This window comes from Amblyraja radiata, chromosome 5, assembly GCF_010909765.2.
Source record: "Amblyraja radiata isolate CabotCenter1 chromosome 5, sAmbRad1.1.pri, whole genome shotgun sequence".
NCBI classification, from domain to species: domain Eukaryota; kingdom Metazoa; phylum Chordata; class Chondrichthyes; order Rajiformes; family Rajidae; genus Amblyraja; species Amblyraja radiata.
The window spans coordinates 22,264,509-22,292,153 of NC_045960.1; the positions used below are offsets into that span (position 1 = coordinate 22,264,509).

General features: G+C 46.1%; 1 protein-coding gene across 6 annotated transcripts in view; it reads right to left on the reverse strand.

Annotated features, from left to right (window-relative positions):
- Positions 1-27,645, reverse strand: part of cul9 (cullin 9) — a 153,424-nt gene that overhangs the window by 123,979 nt on the left and 1,800 nt on the right. For all 6 annotated transcript variants that reach the window (XR_004411993.1, XM_033020721.1, XM_033020723.1 and 3 more), the window contains exons 2-3: positions 13,002-13,622; positions 8,461-8,615 (exon numbers count right to left, since the gene is read on the reverse strand). Coding sequence is in view for 5 of the 6 variants with exons in the window: in XM_033020721.1 (XP_032876612.1) it covers positions 8,461-8,615; positions 13,002-13,611 (765 nt within the window). In the remaining variant the exon portion in view is untranslated. The remainder of the gene's footprint in view (positions 1-8,460; positions 8,616-13,001; positions 13,623-27,645) is intronic.

The window sequence follows — 27,645 nt, forward strand, 5'->3', positions numbered from 1 at the left end:
TTTGAATTTCAGTTAAATGAAGAGATCCAAGCATTTGCAAAAGGTGGAAAAGTTTGGCTGTGGAATGAGGGGGAGAATTTGAGGATAGAGTGCTGGATACCAGGAATCAACGGAAACCAGAACAGTGGCAATGGATAAAAGGAACTTAAGGAACCCAAGTCCCACAACGTAGGTTAAAATACTATAGAAACATAGAAACATAGAAATTAGGTGCAGGAGTAGGCCATTCGGCCCTTCAAGCCTGCACCACCATTCAATATGATCATGGCTGATCATCCAACTCAGTATCCCGTACCTGCCTTCTCTTCATACCTTCTGATCCCTTTAGCCACAAGGGCCACATCTAACTCCCTCTTAAATATAGCCAATGAACTGGCCTCAACTACCCTCTGTGGCAGAGTTCCAGAGATTCACCACTCTGTGTGAAAAAAGTTTTTCTCATCTCGGTTTTAAAGGATTTCCCCCTTATCCTTAAGCTGTGACCCCTTGTCCTGGACTTCCCCAACATCGGGAACAATCTTCCTGCATCTAGCCTGTCCAACCCCTTAAGAATTTTGTAAGTTTCTATAAGATCCCCTCTCAATCTCCTAAATTCTAGAGAGTATAAACCAAGTCTATCCAGTCTTTCTTCATAAGACAGTCCTGACATCCCAGGAATCAGTCTGGTGAACCTTCTCTGCACTCCCTCTATGGCAATAATGTCCTTCCTCAGATTTGGAGACCAAAACTGTACGCAATACTCCAGGTGTGGTCTCACCAAGACCCTGTACAACTGCAGTAGAACCTCCCTGCTCCTATACTCAAATCCTTTTGCTATGAAAGCTAACATACCATTCGCTTTCTTCACTGCCTGCTGCACCTGCATGCCTACTTTCAATAGGTACACAAAATTGCTGGGGAAACTCAGCGGGTGCAGCAGCATCTATGGAGCGAAGGAAATAGGCGACGTTTCGGGCCGAAACCCTTCTTCAGACTGATGGGGGGTGGGGAAAGAAAGAAGGAAAAGGGGAGGAGGAGGAGGAGCCCGAGGGCGGGCGGATGGGAGGGTGGGAGGAGACAGCTAGAGGGTTAAGGAAGGGGAGGAGACAGCACGGGCTAGCCAAATTGGGAGAATTCAATGTTAATGCCATAAGGACGCAAGGTCCCCAGACGGAATATGAGGTGCTGTTCCTCCAATTTCCGCTGTTGCTCACTCTGGCAATGGAGGAGACCCAGGACAGAGAGGTCGGATTGGGAATGGGAGGGGGAGTTGAAGTGCTGAGCCACCGGGAGGTCAGGTAGGTTATTGCGGACTGAGCGGAGGTGTTCGGCGAAACGATCGCCCAACCTACGCTTGGTCTCACCGATGTAAATCAGCTGACATCTAGAGCAGCGGATGCAGTAGATGAGGTTGGAGGAGATACAGGTGAACCTTTGTCGCAGACTGGTGTACCATGACACCCAGGTCTCGCTGCATCTCCCCCTTTCCTAGTCGGCCACCATTTAGATAATAGTCTGCTTTCCTGTTTTTGCCACCAAAATGGATAACCTCACATTTATCCACATTATACTGCATCTGCCAAACATTTGCCCACTCACCCAGCCTATCCAAGTCACCTTGCAGTCTCCTAGCATCCTCCTCACAGCTAACACTGCCCCCCAGCTTAGTGTCATCCGCAAACTTGGAGATATTGCCTTCAATTCCCTCATCCAGATCATTAATATATATTGTAAATAGCTGGGGTCCCAGCACTGAGCCTTGCGGTACCCCACTCGTCACTGCCTGCCATTGTGAAAAGGACCCGTTTACTCCTACCCTTTGCTTCCTGTTTGCCAGCCAGTTCTCTATCCACATCAATACTGAACCCCCAATGCCGTGTGCTTTAAGTTTGTATACTAATCTCTTATGTGGGACCTTGTCGAAAGCCTTCTGGAAGTCCAGATACACCACATCCACTGGTTCTCCCCTATCCACGCTACTAGTTACATCCTCGAAAAATTCTATAAGATTCGTCAGACATGATTTACCTTTTGTAAATCCATGCTGACTTTGTCCAATGATTTCACCACTTTCCAAATGTGCTGCTATCCCATCTTTAATAACTGACTCTAGCAGTTTCCCCACTACCGATGTTAGACTAACTGGTCTGTAATTCCCCGTTTTCTCTCTCCCTCCTTTCTTAAAAAGTGGGGTTACGTTTGCTACCCGCCAATCCTCAGGAACTACTCCAGAATCTAAAGAGTTTTGAAAGATTATTACTAATGCATCCACTATTCCTGGAGCTACTTCCTTAAGTACTCTGGGATGCAGCCTATTTGGCCCTGGGGATTTATCGGCCTTTAATCCATTCAATTTACCCAACACCACTTCCCGGCTAACCTGGATTTCACTCAATTCCTCCAACTCCTTTGACCCGCGGTCCCCTGCTATTTCCGGCAGATTATTTATGTCTTCCTTAGTGAAGACGGAACCAAAGTAGTTATTCAATTGGTCCGCCATATCCTTGTTCCCCATGATCAACTCACCTGTTTCTGACTGCATGGGACCTACATTTGTTTTAACTAATCTCTTTCTTTTCACATATCTATAAAAACTTTTGCAGTCAGTTTTTATGTTCCCTGCCAGTTTTCTTTCATAATCTATTTTTCCTTTCCTAATTAAGCCCTTTGTCCTCCTCTGCTGGTCTCTGAATTTCTCCCAGTCCTCTGGTATGCTGCTTTTTCGGGCTAATTTGTACGCATCATCCTTCGCTTTGATACTATCCCTGATTTCCCTTGTTATCCACGGATGCACTACCTTCCCTGATTTATTCTTTTGCCAAACTGGGATGAACAATTTTTGTAGTTCATCCATGCAGTCTTTAAATGTCTTCCATTGCATATCCACCGTCAACCCTTTTAGAATTAATTGCCAGTCAATCTTGGCCAATTCACGTTTCATACCCTCAAAGTTACCTTTCTTTAAGTTCAGAACCATTGTTTCTGAATTAACAATGTCACTCTCCATCCTAATGAAGAACTCAACCATATTATGGTCACTCTTGCCCAAGGGGGCACGTACAACAAGACTGCTAACTAACCCTTCCTCATTACTCAATACCCAGTCTAAAATAGCCTGCTCTTAAGGGATTGGACAGGCTAGATGCAGGAAGATTGTTCCCGATGTTGGGGAAGTCCAGGACATGGGGTCACAGCTTAAGGATAAGGGGGAAATCCTTTAAAACCGGGATGAGAAAAACTTTTTTCACACAGAGAGTGGTGAATCTCTGGAACTCTCTGCCACAGAGGGTAGTTGAGGCCAGTTCATTGGCTATATTTAAGAGGGAGTTAGATGTGGCCCTTGTGGCTAAAGGGATCAGAGGGTATGGAGAGAAGGCAGGTACGGGATACTGAGTTGGATGATCAGCCATGATCATATTGAATGGCGGTGCAGGCTCGAAGGGCCGAATGGCCTACTCCTGCACCTAATTTCTATGTTTCTATAACTCATACCCACTTCTACGGATGCACCAATCCTATCTGGATGCATTGCTGTTTGACATGGCTCTGCCTGAGACTACAAAACGTTGCAGAGAGTTGTGAATATAACACAATCCGAGTCCAACTTCCTATGGAAACATGATCAAGAACATAGAATATAGAAGTGGAAAGTTGGGGTTGAGATGTTAGTCTGTGCGAGAAAGAGAAATTATGATTTTAGCAGAAACGGGTTTTCACTGTTCTCTGTACACGTGACAATAATAAACCAATCCCTCCATCATGTTATGTGGTACTATACTACATGGGATAGACAGGGAACATATCTGGCTGCTTATAACTGAATATCCAAGAGACGAAGTGGACCATCAATAAGGACAGAAATATATAGCAGGCTCATATGTACACTTATGTGCCAACATTTCCCTTACTCCATCTAGTCAGAGGAACAATCGGTTTAATGTGACAGTATTATTGTTACAGTTTATAATTGTCACGTGCACAGTGATAGTGAAAAACTTGGTTTTGCAAATTATCCAGGCAAATCATACCATACAAGTGCACATCAGCAGGGCTCGAAATTAGTTGGTTGCCCGGGTGCCAATGACCACCCAAAGTGCCGCCGGGCAACCTAAACGCTGAGTCATTTTGCCCAGCTTGGCATTGCAGATACTGGTTTATACGGAAGATAGACACAAAAAACTGGAGTAACTCAGCGGGTCAGGCAGCATCTCTGGAGAAAAGGAACGTGACGTTTCATGACGGCAGCGGCTGTCGTGCGGGGCAAAGATATTAGGTGCGTTCTGACGAAGGGTCGGAGCGAATGACGGGCCCCGCACAGCGGTTGCAGCGGCCGCGACAGCAGCTCCACCTCCTCCTGCACTTGCCCGCCCTGAGAGCGGCCACTGCCTGCCACTCTGCCAATGGCGAAAACCGCTTTCAAAACAAACCTTCCCGCACACCGAGGCCGGGAGGAGGGAGGGAGGGGGAGGCCTCCTTCCGCCGTCGGAAGCAGCTGCACCAAAGATAACTATAGGATTTTTGAGCTGCACTGTTCGGCCCCGCACCTTGCTGTTGGCTGGCGGAGGAGGGGAGGCGGTGGAGAGATCCCAACCACCTCCCCCTTTGACGGCGACATTTGGCGGTGGACAGGGACGGCCAAGGCAGCAGGGCGATGTTGTCCGAGGAGCGCTGACCTTCCTTCCTCCCCACCTCCCCCCACTCTCAATCTCTCTCTCTCTCTCTCTCTCTCTCGTATGCCACCCTCCACCCCCCCCCTTATCCTGAGACCCCTCCTCTCCATCCCGCACTGCTCCCTATTCCCGCCTCTATTTAGTCCTCACTGACATCCCCTGTGCTCCCCTCCCCATCTACCCCCCATCTATTCATCCTGCGCTGATCATCCTATCCACGTCGCATTGATTTTCCTGCCACTCCCCATCCATCCTACACTGGTCCCCCAATTCATCCTGTACTTACCCCCCTTCCCATCCATCCTGCGCTGCTCCCACCATTCATCCTGTACTGATCCCCCATCCATCCTGCACTGCTCCCCCCATTCTCCCTGCACTGAACCACCCATTCATCCCGTACTGACCCACCCTCCATTTACCCTGCACCGATCCCCTCATTCATCCTGTACTTATCCCCTCATTCATCCTGTACTGATCTCCTCATTCATCCTGTACTGATTCCCTCATTCATCCTGTACTGATCCCCCATTCATCTTTTACTGATTCTTCCCATTCATCCTGTAGTGATCCCCCATTAACCCTGCACAGACCCTCTGATCCACACTGTACTGAACCCCCCCATTCATCCTGTACTGAACCCCCCCATTCATCCTGCGCTGATCCCCCCCCCCCCCCATCCATCCTGTACTGATCCTCCCGTTCGTGCTGTACTGATCCCCCCCCCATCCATCCCGTACTGATCTCCCCCCCATTCAACACCACTGACATCCCTCGTGCTCTCCCCTCACAATTTTACATACTCCAACCAACACGTACTAATTCACCTGCCTCAATCCATCCATTCCGCACCGATTGCCTTCTCAACCAGCCCCCCCCCCCCCCCCTCCCCCTCCATCTATCCACCCCACACTGATTCACACACCCCCCACTCCCTGACCCTATTGTGCTGGAAATGTCTTCAGAGTGAACATTGACTATGTTTGATAACGGAATGCAATCAAATGTGTCTTAATTCCCAATGTTGTTATTTGTTTTAGTCCATAAAGATGGATTAATTAAATTGTGAACACGTGAAACATTAAAACCACAGTGTTCGATTGTCACTGCTACCGTTGACACGTTATTACAGAATTCATTTTAACGGCAAATCAATGCTCTTAATATGGAGTATCAGTATTGTAGTTATTTAATGAGCAACATTCACAACTATTCGTTGGATTTATCCAGGTTTTACTTCTACAGTCGGTCATATACATCACAAATTTGGTCAGGAGATATTTCAGTTGAAATTTTAATGTTAATTCTGAAGTGGGAATGATGGAAACAGCGTTTATCAATAATTTTTTTTAATCTGATGCATACAAACTGGGTATCTTCATTGCTGTTCACAACATGTACATCTAATCTGAATGTCTGGTAATGTGGCATTTTGACACCTTTAAACATATTACCAAAAGAACATTTGCTGCAGTTATGTCCTTTGGCCATCTCTTGTCAGTTAGTATAATGTTTAACCTGTCAGATGGGTATAGTCGGTTTTAACAGCTATTATCATAAAATGCCTTTAGAAATTTCCTTGCAACCTGTATATTTTGTTATGGATAAATTATGTGGGAAGTGAGAGTGTTTCTGTACCAATAGCAATAACGACCCATGCTATGGCCATGTCATGGTAATTTTCGGTCCTTCACAGAAAACATGCTTGCATCAATCTGTAGTGTGCATGGTTAAGCATATATGTTACCATGGTCCAGGATTTATTGACACAGGTTGATCATACGCTGAATAATCCAACCACATTTTTGTTTGGAAGTGGAAAGATCTAATAGAAGTTGCATTAATTGCAACGTGTAAAAAGAGTTGAGATACTGTATTATAATTTTGCTGCATGTCATTGTGGTATATATCATGTCTTGATTGGTGAATATGTTTAGTTTGTGACTTTATTTGAAGCAGAAATAATATGTGAATGCTTCATTGAGCATAATTCCGACTGGTAACTACGCACTTCGTCCGAGCACATTATCGCACGCGTCATGCAAACCGTCTTAAATGACCACCTAAACTGTCATTTGGCAACCTAAAAAGCTGCCAAGGTTGCCCGGCTGGCAACAGGGAAAAAAGTTAAGTGAGAGCCCTGATCAGGTAGTGCAAATGAGAAAATAAACCGAGTACAGAATATACTATGATAGCCATGGAGAAAGAGCAGATTAAAAAAAGTGCAAGGGCAACAATGAGATAGATAGGAAATTTGAGAATTCATCCCTAACATCTGAGGGGTCTGTTCAAGAATCTGATAGCAGCAGGGAAGAAGCTGTCTTCAAATTTGTTCGAATATCTTTCAAGCTTTCCTATCTTCTATGCAACAGGAGAGGGAATGACTGGTGTGTGAGCGGTCCTTGATCATGTTTCCATAGGAAGCTGGACTCGGATTGTGTTATATTCACAACTCTCTGCAACGTTTTGTAGTCTCAGGCAGAGCCATGTCAAACAGCAATGCATCCGGATAGGATTGGTGCATCCGTAGAAGTGGGTATGAGTTATGTGTATGTAATAAGCTTCCAGTGGAAGTGGTGGAGGCAGGTTCGATTTTATAATTTAAAAATAAATTGGATAGGTATATGGATGGAAAAGGAATGGAGGGTTATGGTCTGAGTGCAGGTAGATGGGACTAGGGGAAGGTAAGTGTTTGGCACGGACTTGTGGGGCCGAGATGGCCTGTTTCCGTGCTGTAATTGTTATATGGTTATATGGTTATTGGAGACATGTCAAATTTCCTTAGCATTCTGAGGAAGCAGAGGTATTGACGTGGTTTCTGAAGCACAACGTCATTATGGAACACACTGTTATAAGCAAAATAAAGGGAATAAAATATAGACATACCAAAAAAATCTCCTACCAACAGATTAGATGCTTTACATGTCCTGCCACATCTAGTATTGAATGGCAGTGGATAACAAGGAGGAGAAACTAAGAATATTTCCATGTAGACATAAGGAACTGCGGTTGCTGGTTTACAAAAAAAGACAAAGTGCTGGAGTAACTCAATGGGAGAAAGGCCCTAACCCAAAACATCATCTATCCATCTCCAGCGATGCTGCCTGACCCGCTGAGTTACTATAGCACATTGTGTCTTTTTAAGAACATTCCCATCATCCACAATGGTGGGGCTCAAAATATGAGTGATAGGGCTGAAGCATTTGCAAAGACTTTGAGAAGTCCACGTGGATGAGTCATCTTAATCTCCTGAGATCTTCAACTGCATAGAAATCACCATGCAGTTCATTTCACGCCACGAGAAATGGGTGACGGTTAGATGTAGTTATAGAAACCGATACAAAATTCCAGTGGTATGGAAGGTGGTGCCATCAGAAGAAATATGACAGTCAGAGAAACTTGGACAAATTAATAGTTAACCCATGTAATTATTTATTTTCTTCCAAATTATGTTATTTTCCAACAAGATTTAGCAGCAAAGTTAAGCTGATCAGTCAATGGTTTAATGTGGCTTTATTGTCACATGCACATTGCACAGTGAAATTCTTTTTTGCTGAGATCATACATGCACAAGTCACCATTTACAAAAAGTTCAAAGTCCGGTCCACGGACTCAATGTACTGGAGCGGTTCCAGATCCAGGTAAGCCCAGACTGCTGCAGAGCCTCCTCCGTCACCAAACAATAAACCAGCAATCAGCAAATTGTTGGTTTATGGTCTTATTTTTGACAAGATTATGAATAAGAGGTTGTTTCTTTTAAGAGTGTTTTCATGGTAATAAACAAGAATACAAAATGAACCGGAAATTACATTACCTGAGGAAGATGAATTCCTTCAAATGATATTCCATGTTCTTCAGAGGAGGTGGTTTCTGCAAACAATTCCAATAAGGTGTAGCGGTTGTCAAAATCCATGTGCTGCTCAATCCCATCCTGCTGACTCAGGGAAAGAAGAACGTATGCTCGGCTACCTACATAAGAATACAACGGCACATCTCAGCCAAAATCATACTCAAGTTCAAAACACATCTGGTTCTTATTTGATTGTATGTCAATTAGACATTGTCCCATCAAACATTTCAGGTTAAATGGGACAATGTTGTATCTGTTCCATTCTGTGTTAGTAACGGAGTGCGGCAAGGAGGAATTTTGTCTCCTTTTTTATTTAATGTTTATATGGATGAATTGTCAAATCAGTTAAATAGGTTAAAAACTGGCTGTCTTGTGGGCAACACTATTGTTAATCATCTTATGTATGCAGACGACCTGGTCCTGCTCTGTCCATATAGTGCTGGGCTGCAGCAGATGCTGAAGGTGTGCTCTCAGTATGGCCTTGATTATGACATAAAGTATAACGCTAAGAAAAGCCGCATAATGATAGTTAGAAGCGCTGAGGACAGGAAATCAACTTTTCCGACCTTTTATTTGTCAGACAGTCCTCTTGCTGTGTGTGAGGAAATTAAATACCTAGGTCATGTCATATCCAATGACTGGACGGATGACAAAGACCTCTACCGACAGCGCTGTAAAATTTATCTTCAAGCCAACATGCTTATAAGGAAGTTTTCTATGTGCTCTGACTCTGTGAAGTGTTCCCTGTTCAGAACCTACATCACACCGTTATATACTGCTCAATTGTGGTCTAATTATAAGAAAAAGAGTATGCAGAGGCTCAAGGTAGCATACAATGATGCAATGAGGTTGCTACTTCGTGTCCCTAGGTGGCATAGTGCCAGTCAATTGTTTGTGTCCACTAGAGTGCCAACCTGTGAGGCACTCTTAAGACAGCTGATGTTTAGTTTTATGTGTCGCCTGGACAAGTCAGAGAACCACATAATTGATGCCCTAGTCAGCCCTCTGAAAAGCTGCTATAGATTCACTTCTAGGCTAAGACGGCATTGGTGCAATAGCTTGTATATCTTATAGGCTAATATGCAATTTTTTAATGTATTTTTGTATCTCCTTATACTGTTTGATGTGTTATATGGACCTGTGTCTGAAATAAAGCTTTAATAATAATAATAATAATAATAATAATAATAATAATAATAATAGACAACATCAACGGTTAAAATAAACCAAGAATTCTTGGCTATGAATGACTTTGGAGCCACATTCCAAATGAAGACATATTCTATAGAAATTCAAGTTTTCCCTCTACTAGTTAACCAGACAAAAGACAAACTCCACTGTTAAAAAAGCGAGCAAGGCATAAGGAGGGAAATTATAGGTGACATAAGTGGCAAGATTTGAGAGTCCATTATTAAGAATGAGGGTTCAGTGTACCTAGAAGCATGTGATAAAACTGGCTAAAGTCAGGTAATAGAGGCAAGATATTAGCATGGATAGTCTGAAGAAGGGTCTTGACCCGAAGCGTCACTCTGAGTTAGAAGATTTGATTTGATTTTGATTTGATTCCTTTATTGGCTTACTGGCAGAGGCAAAAAAGTGGGATAAAGGGGGGCTTTTCTGGTCAGCTGCCAGTGACGAGTGGAGTTCCACAGCGGTCGTGTTAGGTCCATTTCTTTGCATGTTATACTATCCATGCCCCTCATGATTTTGTTTACTTCACTAAAGTCAGCTCATCCTCATCTTATGGACCAAAAGTCCACTAGTTTTGCTAACTTCCCAGTGTATCTCTTCAACACCCTTTCCATCTTAATGCCATCCTTCTTATGGTCAAATGACTTGTACAGCTGCAACATGATGTCCCATCTTCTGTACTCAATACCCTTCCCACTGTCTTCACCACTGCCCACCTGTTATGCTACTTTCAGGGAACCATGCACCTATACTCCCAGATCACACTATCTCAGAACACTCTCCAGTGTTGTAAAATAATATCAAGGAGACAATTAGTACAATTTCCTCGCTGATGTCACAGTAGTCCATCAATTTAGCATTTACCTTTGCAGTTATGTGGCACTGAAAGAAGATGGCAAATTTCAATTTTAGAGAGATATAAATGGAGTTTTTGGAGGCCACCTTCTGATGCAAGTGGCAGTATTGCAAGAATATTAGCTGATCTAATTAGCAAAATTCACACCACTGTGGCAAATTAAACCAGTAATCTATATTGCAGTGAGACTAGCCGAATCACTGCTACAAACATTGCTGATTATATGCTACTTTGACAAATCAAAGTATATGCTACTTTGCCAAATGCCAGGGCTTGTTTTTGAGCAATGAGTTGCAGGTCAGACATCATTATAAATAATCAATTTGTTCAATCCTATGAAAAATTGTAATAGCATTAGTCCAGTCATTAAATGCTCAAAGATTTCTTAATGAATCATGGGGATGAAATGCATATTTTGTATCAGCAATTTAAAATATGTTTTAAGAAACAATGAAAGGTAACTTCGAGATACACATTGTCGGAGCAATTTATAGTGGCCAATTAATCATCCAACCCACACCTTTGGAATGTGGGAGAAAACAAGAGGCCCTGGGGGAAAACCACATGACCACAGGAGAACATGCAACCTCCACACATTTAGCACCGGAGGGCAGTTCTATTAGCTGCAGCCATGTTCCCTCTGTACTGGAGGCAATCCGAGTGAGGTATAAAACTCTCAGAGGACTTGACAAATAAATCATTTCCTTAAGTTTACACCAGTATCTGCTCCAATGAGATTTTCCACACAGGTGTCTATAAAATGTCTTCCTCCTTCCTGAACCCGAAATTCCCCTCCATCAAAGTGGAAAGAGCCCTTAACGGCCTAGCATCTACTTCTTGTACCATGGGATTAATGGATTAGTATAAATGGATGGTTGATGTTTGATGTGGATTCAATGGGCCAATGGTCCTGTTTTTGTGCTATAGCTTTATATAAAACGTTGCCATGTTGCCTGCTGCTTTGGAAGGGTTCCTGCTACGCTACACCCGCCTATCACACTTCCATAGCCAGCTGCTTGGCCTCCATCCCATAACATATTAATCTCCCACCATGTTCATATTAAACCCAACCAAGAATCCTAACAGGGGCTCTATGGTTATTGAAAGATTTGATTGATGCGCATAAAATAATATGCTATTGATGGAACAGATAAAGAGAAATTATTCTCACAGGTAAGGGAGTCAGGGACAGATAGATGAGCGAAGAACTGGTTTCATTGTCAGTCAGGGTCCCAGAACTAACTGGATAGCACTTATAAAGAGACATAAAGAGCCAAATATGCCTATGATTCTTTGAAAAAGTAAAAGACAAATGATTTGTGCATTTATTCATCATCGTTGAAAACATTAGCGACGCAGTGGAGCTGGTTTCCAACGGGAACGGTGACGGACGCACCACACATCTCTGTCCTCCAGTTCCTGCGGGTTTCCGCCACTGGAAGTATAGGATTTTGGTGTGTGTTCTTTATCACCATTCCTTACAATGCTATGTACGACAGTGATCGCAAATTCTACAGAAGTGTTGATGGCCATTGGCTCGCTAGAAACTCACCCGCGCTTTGACAGGTCTTGTTTTTGGTCCTGCTGGGGGTCCACAGCCCCCTCCTCACCTGGCAAACCAGGTGGGGGAGACGGTTTACTATCCGACCATGGAGCAGGTAGCACGGGATTACATGGTACCCGTGGCGGGGGGAACTCCCCCCGACCTGACCTGACAGAAGATCAAATCATTCACCCTTCAACATAAAAATTTATCAAAGTGGCTTTTGTCCAACGCAGGTTCTTTTAGCTTGCACAAAAACATCCTGTTACTAAGGCAAAAGAAGATAAGCAATTTTATTAATGAGTATTGGGTGTAATATTAGGAGCCCATTCTATGGAAGGTAATACATTAACATGAGCTATTGGTTGATAGACAGGAAACAGTAAGCAGAAATAAGTGGGGGGGGGGGGGCATTGTTCACATTAGCAGCTTGTGATCCACAGAGGGATTACCCTACGGGGACAGGTTGAACAGGTTGAAACTCAACTCAGAGTTGATAAGAATGAGAGGCAATCTCATGAAATACACGATTCTTAAGAGGATCTTGACTCTCATGGGAGAGTTTAGAACCAGAAACTGAGGAATGAAATTAAGGCTGATGGGGAAAAGGCAGAAGAGTGGTCATGAAATGTTGGGCCAGTCATGGTCTACTGAATGGCAGCGTAATTTTGAAGTGCTGAATGGCTTACTCCTACTTCATACTCCACCTCATAGATAATCTTTAAAGTGTCACATTAAAATATGACTAATCTCTTCCAAGAGTATTTGTATGTACAATTTAATTCATTCCGATCTTTGAGCTCTACAAAGGGCAAATTATTTTAAGCCAACTGTTGTCTTACATTCAGACCTTTCCATTAATGTCATACCAAGTCATACAGTGCTTGAAATGTTATTTAATTATAAACAACCTACCTGCATCATGTGAAGCAAGAGCACGGAGCATCTTTCCAGCACTTCTGCGCGTCTGCGTTTCCTTGTTACAGAGTAATTCCATAAGCACATCCAAAGCTCCCGTCTCTTTAAACACACCAACTAGTGAACCGATACTAGCGTAGGCACTCAGAATATGAATTGTGAGTGAAATGTTCAGAGATGAGTCTGGCCCAGATATGCAAGACATCTGCCGCCTTGCTCTTTGTACTAAATGTTTGACGTCTTCCTTCATGTCAAGTAACTCTACATCATCAAACGTGACATCCGAGTCAACATTCACTGGCTCCTGTTCTACTTTCACCCTCTGACTCTCAGGTTTCCGTTTCCCAAGGAGAGTAGGGCAGTTGGCATACACATCTTCAGCTGACATCCACATTAAAATATTGTCTGTTTTGTTGTCACTAGAACTGTTTCCTCCATTGTTCCTGCTGCTTCCACCTCCACCATCATCTATAGTGAGTACATTCCAGCGGATGAGGTACTCTGTAAGACCATCAGGTGAGCGGCGCTGTCGGATCAGCTCTTCAGGATATGCCTGCATTTTGGGCCCCAGCTGGACCAGAAGGTTTTTGCTACGTCGCTCTCCCATTTCGTCAGTACCTGAACAAAAAAGCACAAATATCTTTACAGTAAAGTTTCTTCAATACTTAACTGCTATTTTCCAACAGATGCAAAATATTTGGTGCTCGGATTCTAAGTCTGACTATCGGTCACGCATTGCTGGAATCATTTTACTGTATTACAACTTATTCTTAAAATTGCAACGACATTTTAGCTCTTCTGTTGATCTGACATTAGTTGCAATTGCGATAAGACCTTTGAGAGCAGCAACAATTAATTAGATTAGCAATCTTGCCAACATGAGAATATACTGAATACACAAGAATATAGTCTAATCTCAATTCAAGACAAAGTCTCTACAGGTTTAGAATTCATACAGCTCCGAAAAATATGACATAGAACACAGAATAGGAACATAGTACAATACAGGAACAAGCCCTTCACCCCATATTGTCATTGCCAACCACAATGCCAATCTAAACTAATCACATCTGCCTACACATGGTCTGTAACCTTCTATTTCCTATCCATCAATATGCCTCTTAAATGTAGCTCCAGTGTCTGCTTGCACCATCGCCCCAGGCAGTGCACCACCCCATGTGTCAAAACATTACCTTCTAAACTTGCTTTAAACTCTCAAACCATCCAATATTTGACATTTCTAGGCTGGGAAAACAATTCTGACGATCCACTCTATCTATACCTTTAATCATGTTATATACTTTATAAATTATATCCTTAGTCACCCCTCAGCATCTGATGTGCTAGGGAAAACAAGCCTAGTTTTCCAACAAAACATTCTAGTGAACTACATTTGCACTCCACCACAGCACCCACTTCCTTTCTGTAATGTGGTGACCAGAATTGCACACTATGGTATAAATGTGGCCAAACCAAAGATTTATACAGCTGCATCACAACTTTATAAATATTATACTTAATACCCCAACAGATTAAGCAGGCATGCTGTACTCCTTCATCATGCCATGTTACCACTTTCAGGGAGCTATAGACATACATCACAAGATCCCTCTGCACATCAATGCTCCTAAGGGTTGTGGTATCTAATGCATACTTTCCTCTTGTAAATGACTTCACAAAATGCATCACCACACACTGTCCAGATTAAACCTCATCTGCAATTTCTCCGTATGCAGACTTGATTGCACTCATGTCATACCAAGCTGTCAAAAAATCCTGCTACAAAAACTAATACAATCTACGATCACTGACAAAGCCCAGAAATGGAGCACAGGGTAATTACTTTTTAGGAAAAATAAAAAGCAAAAGTCGGCAATTAAAAGGCTCTAAATGTATGGTTATATTGATTAAATGAATTTTAAAAATCTCAGGCTATTTATGTAAATGAGAATAAAATAAACTGAGTTCTTAAACTACTATTGAGGTACTGAGTCAAGACACACACAAGATCTTGAATCAGAATAATGATTTATTGCTAAACAAACAGGGATCGCTGGTCGGCTTGGACCCGGTGGGCCGAAGGGCCTGTTTATGCGCTGTATCTCTAAACTAAACAAATCATTTGGCAAAACCTTTGTGTCCAGGATTTTTAGAAGGTCCAGTCGGTGCTCACCTGAGGAGTAACCTCTGTGCAAAGTCCAAGGCCAAATGCCAAGGAGGAAGAAAATATGTAAGGGAATAATTCTGAGCCTGGACAAGAAACCAACCACCTTTTAGAACAATTCAAATAACTGAACATGGAAAATAACTACACAAGCACCTAAAAGCAAGGTTCCTGTGATTATGCTAATTACATTAGCAGATATTGTTGGAATAAGAGATTTTGAGTCAATTACCCCATTAATCTTCCTGTTTTACTATTAAAGTGGGCAATAATACAAGAGAACCACTGGAGATACTGATAGACAGAGACAGAGACAGAGACAGAGACACACACACACACACACACACACACACACATCGCGAAGGCGGGGCCATGGACCGCGGAGGAGCGCTGTCTGCGCGATGAAGAGGAAGGTAAACGGCTGCCACAGAGCACGGCAAGTCATTTAGAGAGCGCGGGTGGGAGGGAGAGAAGGGGAAAAAAGGACGGAGAAGGACGGGGAGAGGGGGGAGAGGGGGAGAGGGGAGGAGGGGAGGGGGGAGAGGGGAGGGAAGAGGGGGAGAGGTGGAGAGGGGGGGAAGGGGGAAGGGGATGGCAGGGGGGAGGGTGAGGGGAGGGGGGACGGGGGGATAGGGGGAGGGAGGGAGGGGGAGGGGGGAGGGGGGAGAGGGGGGAGGGGGTGAGTTGGGAGGGGGGAGTGGGGGAGGGGGGGAGGGGGAGGGGTGGAGGGGGCGAAGGGGGACTGGTGGGCGAGGTCGCGTAGGGGCGGTTAGGGGAGAAGAGGGGAGGGGAGAAGAGGGAGGGGAGAAGAGGGAGGGAGAAGAGGGAGGGGAGAAGAGGGAGGGAGAAGAGGGAGAAGAGAAGAGGGAGGGGAGAAGAGGCGAGAGGGAGGGAGAGAAGAGGAGGGGAGAAGAGGGAGGGGAGACAGAGGGAGGGGAAGAAGAGGGAGGGGAGAAGAGGGAGGGGAGAAGAAGAGGGCAGGGTGAGAAGAGGGACGGGGACGACGCGGGAGGGGTGGAGGAGAAGGGGAGGAGGAGAAGGGAGGAGGAGAAGGGGAGAGGGGGAGAGGAGAAGGGGAGAGGGGGAGAGGAGAAGGGGACGGGAGAGGAGAAGGGGGGAGGAGAAGGGAGGAGGAGAAGGGGGGAGGAGAAGGGGAGAGAGACAGTTTTAAGAAGTTTAATAAAGTTAGCGGGCATTTTACCTTCCGGCGGATCTTCTAGGTCCTGAAAACCAAAGATCCTACAGGATCTTTGCTGAAAACTCCAATGAGCCAATCAATATGGCCGGTCAGTGGAGGAGATTGCCTGTAAGTAAATAGCAACCCTACTCCACTGGCTTCGACCAAACGGCAACCTATTTTAAGTCGAGGTCGGCTTTGTTTTTTTTTTTTGAAATAATAGCAGGAACATAGAAGAAGCCTCGACTACGCGGAAATCACTTTCCACCATTAGGGAGAGGGACCAAAACCTCTGGAAACCTCACAGAAACCTTGGATGGGGCGCAAGGTCTCCAGAGGTTTCCGTTCAGGTGGGAAAAACTGTTTCCTCGTCTCCGATCTAAATGGCTTACCCCTTATTCTCAAACTGTGGCCCTGGTTCTGGACCGCCAACATCGGGAACATGTTTCCTGCCTCTAGCGTGTCCAAACCCTTAACAATCTTATATGTTTCACTAAGATCGCCTCTCATCCTTCTAAACTCCAGTGTACCCAGGAATTAACCTTGTAAACCTACGCTGCACTCCCTCAATAGCAAGAATGTCCTTCCTCAAATTAGGGGACCAAAACTGCCCACAATACTCCAGGCGTGGTCTCCCTAGGGCCCTGTACAACTGCTAAAGGACCTCTTTGCTCCTATACTCAACTCCTCTTGTTATGAAGGCCAACATGCCATTCGCTTTCTTCACTGCCTGCTGTACCTGCATGCTTACTTTCATAGACTGATGAACAAGGACCCCCAGATCCTGTTGTACTTCCCCTTTTCCCAACTTGACGCCATTTAGATAGTAATCTGCCCTCCTGTTTTTGCTACCAAAGTGGTAACCTCACATTTATCCGCGTTAAACTTCATCTGCCATGCATCTGTCCACTCCCCCAACCTGTCCAAGTCACCCTGCATTCTCATAGCAACCTCCTCACAGTTCACACTGCCACCCAGCTTTGAGTCATCTGCAAATTTGCTAATGTTACTTTGAATCACACCATCCAAATCATTGATGTATATTGTAAATAGCTGCAGTCCCAGCACCGAGCCTTGCGGTACCCCACTAGTCACTGCCTGCCATTCTGAAAGGGACCCGTTAATCCCTGCTCTTTGTTTCCTGTCTGCCAACCAATTTTCGATCCATGTCAGCACTCTACCCCCAATACCATGTGCCCTAATTTTGCCCACTGATCTCCTTTGTGGGACGTTATCAAATACTTTCTGAAAGTCCAGGTACACCACATCCACTGGCTCTCACTTGTCCATTTTCCTAGTCACATCCTCAAAAGATTCCAGAAAATTAGTCAAGCATGATTTCTCCTTTGTAAATCCATGCTGACTCGGACCGATCCTGTTACTGCTATACAAATGTGCTGCTATTTCATCTTTTATAATTGACTCCAGCATCTTCCCCACCACCGATGTCAGGCTAACTGGTCTATAATTCCCTGTTTTCTCGCTCCTGCCTTTCTGAAAAAGTGGGATAACATTAGCTACCCTCCAATCCACAGGAACTGATCCTGAGTCTAAAGAACATTGGAAAATTATCACCAATGCAGCCACGATTTCTAGAGCCTTAAGTACCCTGGGATGCAGACCATCGGGCCCTGGGTATTACCATTTCAAGTCAAGTCAAGTGAGTTTATTGTCATGTGTCCCTGTATAGGACAATGAAATTCTTGCTTTGCTTAAGCACACAGAAAATAGTAGGCATTTACTACAAAACAGATAAATGTGTCCATATACCATGATATAAATATATACACACATGAATAAATAAACTGGTAAAGTGCAAATAACAGAAAGTGGTTGTTAATAATCAGAGTTTTGTCCGAGCCAGGTTTAATAGCCTGATGGCTGAGGGGAAGTAGCTATTCCTGAACCTGGTTGTTGCAGTCTTCAGGCTCCTGTACCTTCTACCTGAAGGTAGCAGGGAGATGAGTGTGTGGCCAGGATGGTGTGGGTCTTTGATGATACTGCCAGCCTTTTTGAGGCAGTGACTGCGATAAATCCCCTCGATGGAAGGAAGGTCAGAGCCGATGATGGACTGGGCAGTGTTTACTACTTTTTGTAGTCTTTTCCTCTCCAGGGCGCTCAAATTGCCGAACCAAGCCACGATGCAACCGGTCAGCATGCTCTCGACTGTGCACCTGTAGAAGTTAGAGAGAGTCTTCCTTGACAATCCGACTCTCCGTAATCTTCTCAGGAAGTAGAGGCGCTGATGAGCTTTCCTGCCTAATGTGGATTTCCTTCAGTTCCTCCGTCACCCCAGACCCTCTGGCCACTACTACATCAGGAAGATTGTTTGTGTCCTCCTTAGTGAAGACGGATCCAAAGTACCTGTTCAACTCATCTGCCATTTTCTTGTTCCCCATAATAAATTCACCTTTTTCGGTCTTCAAAGGTCCAATTTTGGTCTTAACTAATTTTTTCCTCTTCACATACTTTGACCATCCTCCTTTATATATTTTGAGGCTATAAACCAAATAATTATTGCCCAATTAATTCTATAAACCTCCATTTGCAAAGTACAAATTAATCAATGATTAAGAAAACCCAGAATGGATTAGTCGAGGAAAGGGCCTGCCTTACTAACTCTCCAGATATGCTGCCTGTCCTGCTGAGTTACTCCAGCTTTTTGTGCTATTTTTGGTTTAAACCAGCATCTGCAGTTCCTTCCTACACATTACTTACTTACATTAATGTTATTAGTTTAGAGATACAGCGTGGAAACAGGCCCTTCGGCCCACTGAGTCCGCATATTAACACAAGCCACCACACATTCGGGACAATTCACACTTTTACCAAGTATACAAACCTAAGCCAATTAACCTAAAAACCTGTACGTCTTTGGAGTGCGGGAGGAAACCAAAGATCTCGGAGAAAGCCCACGGGGTTACGGGGAGAACATACAAACTCGATACAGACAGTACCCGTAGTCTGGATCAAACCCGGGTCTCCGGCACTGCAAGGCAGCAACTCTACCGCTGCACCACCGTGCTGCACCACATTTTGAAGAAGTAACAAAGAGGGGTACTGAGGGAAGTTAATTTGGCAGCCTATATGAATTCTATCATGGCTCTAAAATGCCCCATGTGACAGGTTGTTTTAAAAAAGTAAAACCCATGCGATAAGTTGGATCTGAAACTGGCTCAGTGACATGCAGCCACTGGCAACGGTCATGGTTTTGTCTGGAAAACCGTTGCTAATGGGATTCTTATGGCCTCAGTTGCTCATGCCTTGCTTTTTGTAATATATATCATGGGGAGGCCATGATAAACAACATTGTAGATTATACAAAAATTGGTTTGTAGTTCCAGTGAGGACAGTTTCACTCTGCTGAAAGTTATTGTTGGTATTGTTAATTCTGCAAAATGAGCACATGGAGTTCAATCCTGAGAAGTGAAAGTTTAGGATTTGGGAAAGTGTAACAAGAATATATAAGTGGAAGAAGGACAAGTCAAGAGAGAGCCAAAAGGACCTTGGAGAGTATATTCACAAAAGGGAGTAGGACAGGTCAATCATGCAATATTGCTGTGTGTGTGTGTGTGTGTGTGTGTGTGTGTGTGTGTGTGTGTGTGTGTGTGCGCCTGTGTACGTGCCTGTGTGCGTGCCTGTGTGTGTCTGTGCCTGTGTGCGTCTGTGCCTGTGTGTGTCTGTGCGTGCCTGTGCGCGTCTGTGCCTGTGTGCGTCTGTGCCTGTGTGCGTCTGTGCCTGTGTGCGTCTGTGCCTGTGCCTGTGTGCGTCTGTGCCTGTGTGCGTCTGTGCCTGTGTGCGTCTGTGCGTGTGTGTGTGTGTCTGTGCCTGTGCCTGTGTGCGTCTGTGCCTGTGTGCGTCTGTGCCTGTGTGCGTCTGTGCCTGTGCGTCTGTGCCTGTGTGCGTCTGTGCCTGTGTGCGTCTGTGCCTGTGTGTGTCTGTGCCTGTGTGTCTGTGCCTGTGTGTCTGTGCCTGTGTGCGTCTGTGCCTGTGTGCGTCTGTGCCTGTGTGCGTGTGTGCCTATGTGTGTCTGTGCCTGTGTGTGTGTGTGTGTCTGTGCCTGTGTGTGTGTGTGTCTGTGTGTGTACACCAGACCAGGTGCAGACCCATCGGCTCTGCTCCCCAACGCAAGATTCCACCACTCATCCGTTTCCCCAACGCAATATTGCACCACTCACGCATAGTCCCCAACTGCGCAGTGTCGCAGCTCATTTCTCCTCATCCCCCAGCACTCCCTCCTCCTCTTCAATCCCTAGAGAGGGAGGGGGGTGGTAGAGAGAGAGGGGGGACAGAGAGGGAGGGGGGCAGAGAGGGAGGGGGGCAGAGAGGGTATATAGGGAGGGGGCATCTCCCTCCTCCACCCACCCCATCTCCCTCCTCCTCATTTCCCTCATCCTCCTCCCTTTCCCTGACCCAGGACCCACCCTGGTCGTAGAGCAGTGCCAGGGCCTGGAACTCGGGTAGACTCCAGCCGTCAGCTCGGATGCCACCTGGGCTCCAGTCTCGGCCCTAACATCATCTCCGGGCTCGTCCCTGACCTCGGACCCAGACTCATCCTCTTCTTTCACGGCCCCGGTCACGGCTCCATCCCAATCCCGGGCTCGGCCCTCACTGCAGCTCCAGCACCATCGGGCGCCACGCCTCCTCGTTCATCGCACACTGGAGTGCCCCTCCCTCCCGGAGTGTCCCGTCCTGCCTTGCGAGTGGATTGTGTGCATGGCGATCCTGTTTATAGAAGAGTATATTGGTCCCCACAGAACTAAAGATTGTAGTAGACAGAGTGGTCTTGTCAGACATGAGGGAGGTTTAGGAATTACAGAGGGACGCCTCCGATGCGCAACGACTATGGAAATGAGAGGGCTGTGCCATTGATTCCACCACGGGTCTCTGGCTCACCCCTCTCGGGCAAGTTTGTGTAACTGATATTTTTCTGCCCGTCCTTTTATTTTATATACACTCCCTTACACATGCTAGTAAGGAGGGAAAACAATGGAGATACACCTTACAATTTCAAAACCTAATTGTGATGCCCATTTTCCTTTGTGAAAATTCCATGTTAATTCAGTAAATGTGTGGAATGGTGGGCAAACTTATGAGCGTATTTGGGTGTATTAAAAGTTTTAAGAGTTTGAATGATTTCCTTGAGGTGTGTGCAACTGTGTTTTCCTTTTGAGTGAGAATTTTATTGTTTTAGTGTGAATATCTGTGAGATTCAGCATATTGCATGAGGTGTGGCAACGTGTGAGTGAATATCACAGAAAAAAGGTGTAAAGTAAGATTAAAGATTGTTACGTGGTTGTGGAACCGGTTCTGGGTGAAAGTTGAATTAATCCTATAATTCAGGTGAAATAGGATGTCATTGAATGAGCTTGCTCTTTTACGTGATAAATCCTTGTGGAGACTCATGTGTTTTAAGAGGTGGTGTGTGTCTCTTTAAGAAGTTGCCGTTGTGTGGGGTTGGAGCCACACACAGTTTATTCTTTGTTTTCTCTTAACTTTCAACCGAGAGATGAAAAAAATGCAAGTTGTTTTGTCTAATCGGTGTTTTAAGTTTGTTTTCTTCCTATTTCTTATCTTTTGAATTGAGTTCAAAAAGAGACTTAGATGCCACACTGGCCATGTGTTAGATGAGATTGGAGAAGCCAATATCTCAGAAAAAAATGTTAATTTGGGAAATTTGTTATTAGTATACATTTATACTAGGAATTTGAAATTGTGAAGTTGGGGAGATGGATTAGAACAATTGGGAATATTATTTTAATTGGGAATAATTTTTTAATCAATTTTTCTTAATAATGATCATAGTAATTGATTAATAATTGAAGACAAAAATATCAACTAACCCTGACCTCCTTCCCAGCACTGGGATTCTCATATTTGACGAAACTCTACCGTTTGTGCTATGATAATGAAAGAAGAGTACATAAGTGGTGGTAACAGACCATGAAGACAGAATGAGGCCAGAATTAAGCACGTGACTACGTAACATGGGTAGTGAAAGTCTTAGAGCCTAACACACTGAGGGGGATCATAGTGTTACACCATAGTATAGAAGCAGGGATGTTAAGGGCTGTATGATATAGTTGCCGTGCCAAATGGAAAATGAATATAGCCTGCAGATCAACATAGATAGATAGATTTCACAGGACCCTTCCTCAAGTCATAAAATATAGGGTACTATCATATCTATATATTACTAAATCTCTGTTCTTGACCGCTTTTGGCCTTCTGTGCTGCGATTTCCGAGAGAACGCCGCCACCTACGGCCGTCATTTTTGGCCACCTCGCTCAGAGCCCTCCTCCGCCGCATGTGTGCCGAGGATTTTTCCCGTCGGTGAAAAATGACAGAGATATTAATGTTTTTACAAAATTCCCCATTCTCTCTGCTGCCCCTGCTGGAGGGAGGGGGAGGGACTATAAAACCAAGAAGTGGTGTGCCTCAATCAGTCTCTGCAAGTGGTGTGCCTCAATCAGTCTCTGCAAGTGGTGTGCCTCAATCAGAGCTCTGAATAACACTGAACAAATGCCTCCACAGCTGTGAGTACCCATAATGTGGTTTGAAAATGAAAATATGGTTGGTTTGAGGAAAAAAGCACTGCCTGCAAATGGTTGTTTGGGTTGAAGTAAAAAGGCACCCTCTCTCTCTCTCCCCTCCTCTCTCTCCCCACATCTCTCTCTCCCTATCCCTCTCTCTTTCTCTCTCTCTCCCCCCGTCTCTCTCCCTTTCTCTCTCTTCCTCTCTCCCCCCTCTCCCCATCACCCCCCCCCTCTCCTCTCTCCCTCCTTCCTCTCCCCCCCCCTCTCCTCTCCTCTCCCCCCTCCCCCTCTTTTTCTCCCTCTTCTCCCCTCCATCCCCTCCCCCACCGTCCCTCCCCTAAACCCCCCTCCCCTCCACACCCCTACCCCCTTCCCTCCACCCTCCCTCCCTCTCCCTGCTCCCCACCTCACCCCCCTCTCAGCACCCTCTCTCTCTCCTCCCCTCCTCCCCCATCTTTCCCCCCTCACCCACCCTCCCTCTTCTCCTCCTCTCCACCTCCCATCCCTCTTGCCCCTCTCTGTGTCTCTGTCTCTCTCTCTGTCTCTGCCCCTTCTCTCTCTGCCCTCACTCTCTAACCCCCGCCCCCCCCCCCTCTCTAGATGTGACTGCAAGTTGGGGGCTATGCGTCAGTAGATAGGGTGGTTATGGGGTAAAAGGAGCAAATTAATAATATTAATATAATATCAAGGGGGGTAATTAGCGTGAGTGCGGGGGGGATAGTTAGTGTGTGTGACGCTGCATGCCGCCTCCCCCCCCACAACCGCACGTTGGGGGAACAGACCCAACGGGTCTGCACTTGGTCTAGTACTTATTAAAACTCTGATCTTGGATGTGTGCGTGTTTGTTTGTGTATAATCACATCTTCTCTAAAAAACGACGCCTAACGGTAAATTTTTTACATATTCTGCTAGAGATTTTCCTCCTGGAGTCCGAAATCGCCTTATCTGAAAAATTCATACTTTATTTCTCGTTATTAATGAAACTGTTCAAGAATCGGAAACGACTTTGACCAAAAAAAACGCTGTCTGTGTGCTTTTGACTTAGTTGGGCTTTTGACTAAGTTCCTGTTGTTTAGAGGTTTTGTAACTAAAGTTTGTGATTGATATAACCAAGATATGACAAGTGTATTGTATTAGTGACAAGTATACTTTGAACGGGTACAGCCTGTGATTGATTTGTGTTGAACGTCATTGCTGCAACTCTGTATAAACTTGTGACAACGTTTCCAAAATACTATAAAAGTTGCTTTATGTCTTTGTTCATTGGAGTTGTAGCTCAGGAGAGTTAAGTGTCTGTTGCATACTTACCTAACCCATTGCGAGTTGGCTGTTTTAAGAAATGAACCTTAACAAGGGAGGGGAAGGGTGGTAGAGAAGGAGAGGGGCAGAGAGGGAAGGGGATAGAGGGAGAAGGAGGGAGGGGGGGGGGTAGAGGGACAGGGAGGGAGAGAGGGCGGGAGGGGGGGGGTAAGAGAGGGTGGGAGTGAGGGTAGATAGGGAGTGGGCATCCCCCTCCTCCACCCCTCCCCATCTCCCTCCTCCACCATACCCCCCCCCCCCCCCCATCTCCCTCCTCCACCCCTCCCCCATCTCCCTCTACCACCCCACTCCCCATCCCATTTCCCTCCTCCTCATTATCATCCTCCCTTCACTCCCATTCCCAACCCAGGTTGTAGAGCAGTGCCAGGGCCTAAAACTCGGCCTGGTTCTCGTACTTGGCCCGGCCCTGGCTGTAGACTCCAGCCGTCAGCTCGGCCGCTGCCTGGTCTTTAGTGCAGGCTACGACCTCATCTCCAGGCTCTTCCCTGACCACGGACCCAGGCTCGTCCTTGGTTCCAGCGGCAGCTTCTTTCTCGACCCCGGTCTCGGCTCTCACTCCAGCTCGAGCACCAGGCTCGGTTCCAGCCAGGGCCAGCAGACACCACCCTCGCCACGAGGTGTCGGGCGTCGGCAGTCTTGACCTTATCCCAAGCAGAAGGGGGCGCTGCACTGCCTGCAGCCTGTCCGTTTTTTAAACTTTTTTAAATTTTAGTTTGTCTAAATAGTTTGTTTGGGAGATTTCTTTACTTTTTTATGTGGGGAGGGGGGCAGGGTAAGGGGGAAACCGCTACCCAGTCGCTTCCTGGCGAGGATGTGACTATTTCTTCGAGTCGCGTCCTCGCCCCCCCCGCCTCGTGGCCTACCACTGGATCATAGCGGCCTTTCCTACCTGAGACCGGGGACCGGACTAGAGCTTCGGCAGTGGCAGCGCGACGCTGGATTCACTGCGGAGCGGGCAATTCCTACCTGGATCGCCGTTTGAAGCTCCGGAGCATTGGGCCTGCACGTCGTCATCGCGGGGCTGTGGTTCGTGGAGCTCCCAGCGCGGGCGGCGCTGACGGACATCACGGAGTCCCTGGGGCCCTTTGCCGAGGGCCGCCAGCGTGAATCTCCGCCTGGCGCGGCCTAGGGACTTCGAGAGCCGCGGACTCCGGTGGATAGCGGCCGCTTCGTAGGTCCAAGCCGCTGCGGTTGGCCTCCCGTTCCGACGACGGAGTTCCATCGAGCGGGCCTAAGCGGCGGGCCCCAACCATGGGTGAACATCAGGAACATCGAGGAAGATGACTGACTTTGGTGCCTCCCTCACAGTGGGAAACTTTTTGATTCTGCTGTGTGGGGATGTTTTATGTTGGACTCTATTGTGTGTTGTGTTCTTTAGTTTATTGTACGGCTGTATGCAAAAACAAATTTCAGAACTCGGTCTGACAATAAAGTGCCATCGTATCGTATCGTAACTATGTTCAACTCAAGTACTGTGGACGCTGCTTCACTTGCAACGGGCAATAAAGGCAGGTGGAATTCTGCCTTTGCACCGTGGATTGCGCACAAGATGCTGCGCATGCCCACAGGAGAGGAGACCAATCTGCGCATGAGCGTTTAAGATATTTAAAAAGTCAACTGACTGCTGACAGGACCAATCTGCGCATGCGCGGTTTTTACGATTTTTCTGTGCATACGCGGGTTTCGAGATTTTATGCGTATGCGTGGATTTTCACGATTTTTTTTAAGTCGACTGACTGCCTCATGCCTACCCTGAGTAATTACTTACGGCTCTTGCCTGGGATATGGATTATGTTCAGGCAGATAAGAGTTGGTCTTGGCATCACGTTCAGCACGAACATTGTGGCCAAAGAGCCTGTCCCTGTGCTGTACTGTTCTATGAGAAGGGGGGGAAAGATTTAATAGGAACCAGAGGAGTCACTATTTTACAATGGGTGGTGGGTGTATAGAATGAGCTGCCAGTGGAGGCAGGTACTATCATAACGTTTAAAAGACATTTGGACAGGTACATGGATAGAGTAGGTTAAGAGGGTTCTGCGCCAATCGTGGGCAAGTGGGACCAGTGTAGGTGGGGCATGTTGGTCAGTGTGGGCAAGTAATGCGAAGGGCCTATTTAAACACTGTATGACTCTTCATTGAGTAATAATTTTTTGGTGCGTCATAGCCTCAATACCAACATTTACCTACTCATCAAATCATTGGATGAAACAAACGCTTTGTTTCAGTGTTTCACTGTACATTTCTCTCTAATTTGCAATTATTACCATAACCAGAGTCAATGAGACGTACAGAAAGGCAACAAGCACCTATTTTTACATTGATTCTCATCTATCTCCCCACCTTCCCATCAACTTTCCTCAGATTCTACCAATAGGACCAATTTACAACATATCAACCAACCCACAGGTCTTAGGTACACAAAAAATTCTTCAGGGAACGGGGGTTCCCCTCCTCCACCATAGATGAGGCTCGCACCAGGGTCTTTTCCATACCCCGCAACACTGCTCTCTCTCCCCATCCCCGCACTCGCAACAAGGGCAGAGTCCCCCTAGTCCTCACCTTTCACCCCACCAGCCGTCACATACAACAAGTAATCCACCGTCAGTTTCGCCACCTCCAACGTGACCCCACCACTCGCCACATCTTCCCATCTCCCCCCATATCTGCCTTCTGCAAAGACCGCTCCCTCCATAACTCCCTTGTCAATTCTTCCCTTCCCTCCCCGGGCACTTTCCCTTGCAACCGCAAGAGATGCAACACTTGTCCCTTTACCTCCCCCCTCGATTCCATTCAAGGACCCAAGCAGTCGTTCCAGGTGCGACAGAGGTTTACCTACATCTCCTCCAACCTCATCTATTGCATCCACTGCTCTAGATGTCAGCAGATCTATATCGGTGAGACCAAGCGGAGGTTGGGCGATCGTTTCGCCGAACACCTCCGCTCGGTCCGCAATAACCAACCTGACCTCCCGGTGGCTCAGCACTTCAACTCCCCCTCCCACTCCGTATCCGACCTCTCTGTCCTGGGTCTCCTCCATGGCCAGAGCGAGCAACACTGGAAATTGGAGGAACAGCACCTCATATTCCGCTTGGGGAGTCTGCATCCTGGGGGCATGAACATTGAATTCTCCCAATTTTGTTAGTCCTTGCTGTCTCCTCGCCTTCCTCAGCCCTCCTGCTGTCTCCTCCCATCCCCCAGCCTTCGGGCTCCTCCTCCTTTTTCCTTTCTTCTCCCCGCCCCCCCACCCCCGATCATTCTGAAGAAGGGTTTCGGCCCGAAACGTTGCCTATTTCCTTCGCTCCATAGATGCTGCTACACCCGCTGAGTTTCTCCAGCTTTTTTGTGTACCTTCGATTTTCCAGCATCTGCAGTTCCTTCTTAAACCCACAGATCTTTGTGTTCAGAGAGAAAACTGGGGCACTGGGAGGAAATCCACAGTTGCA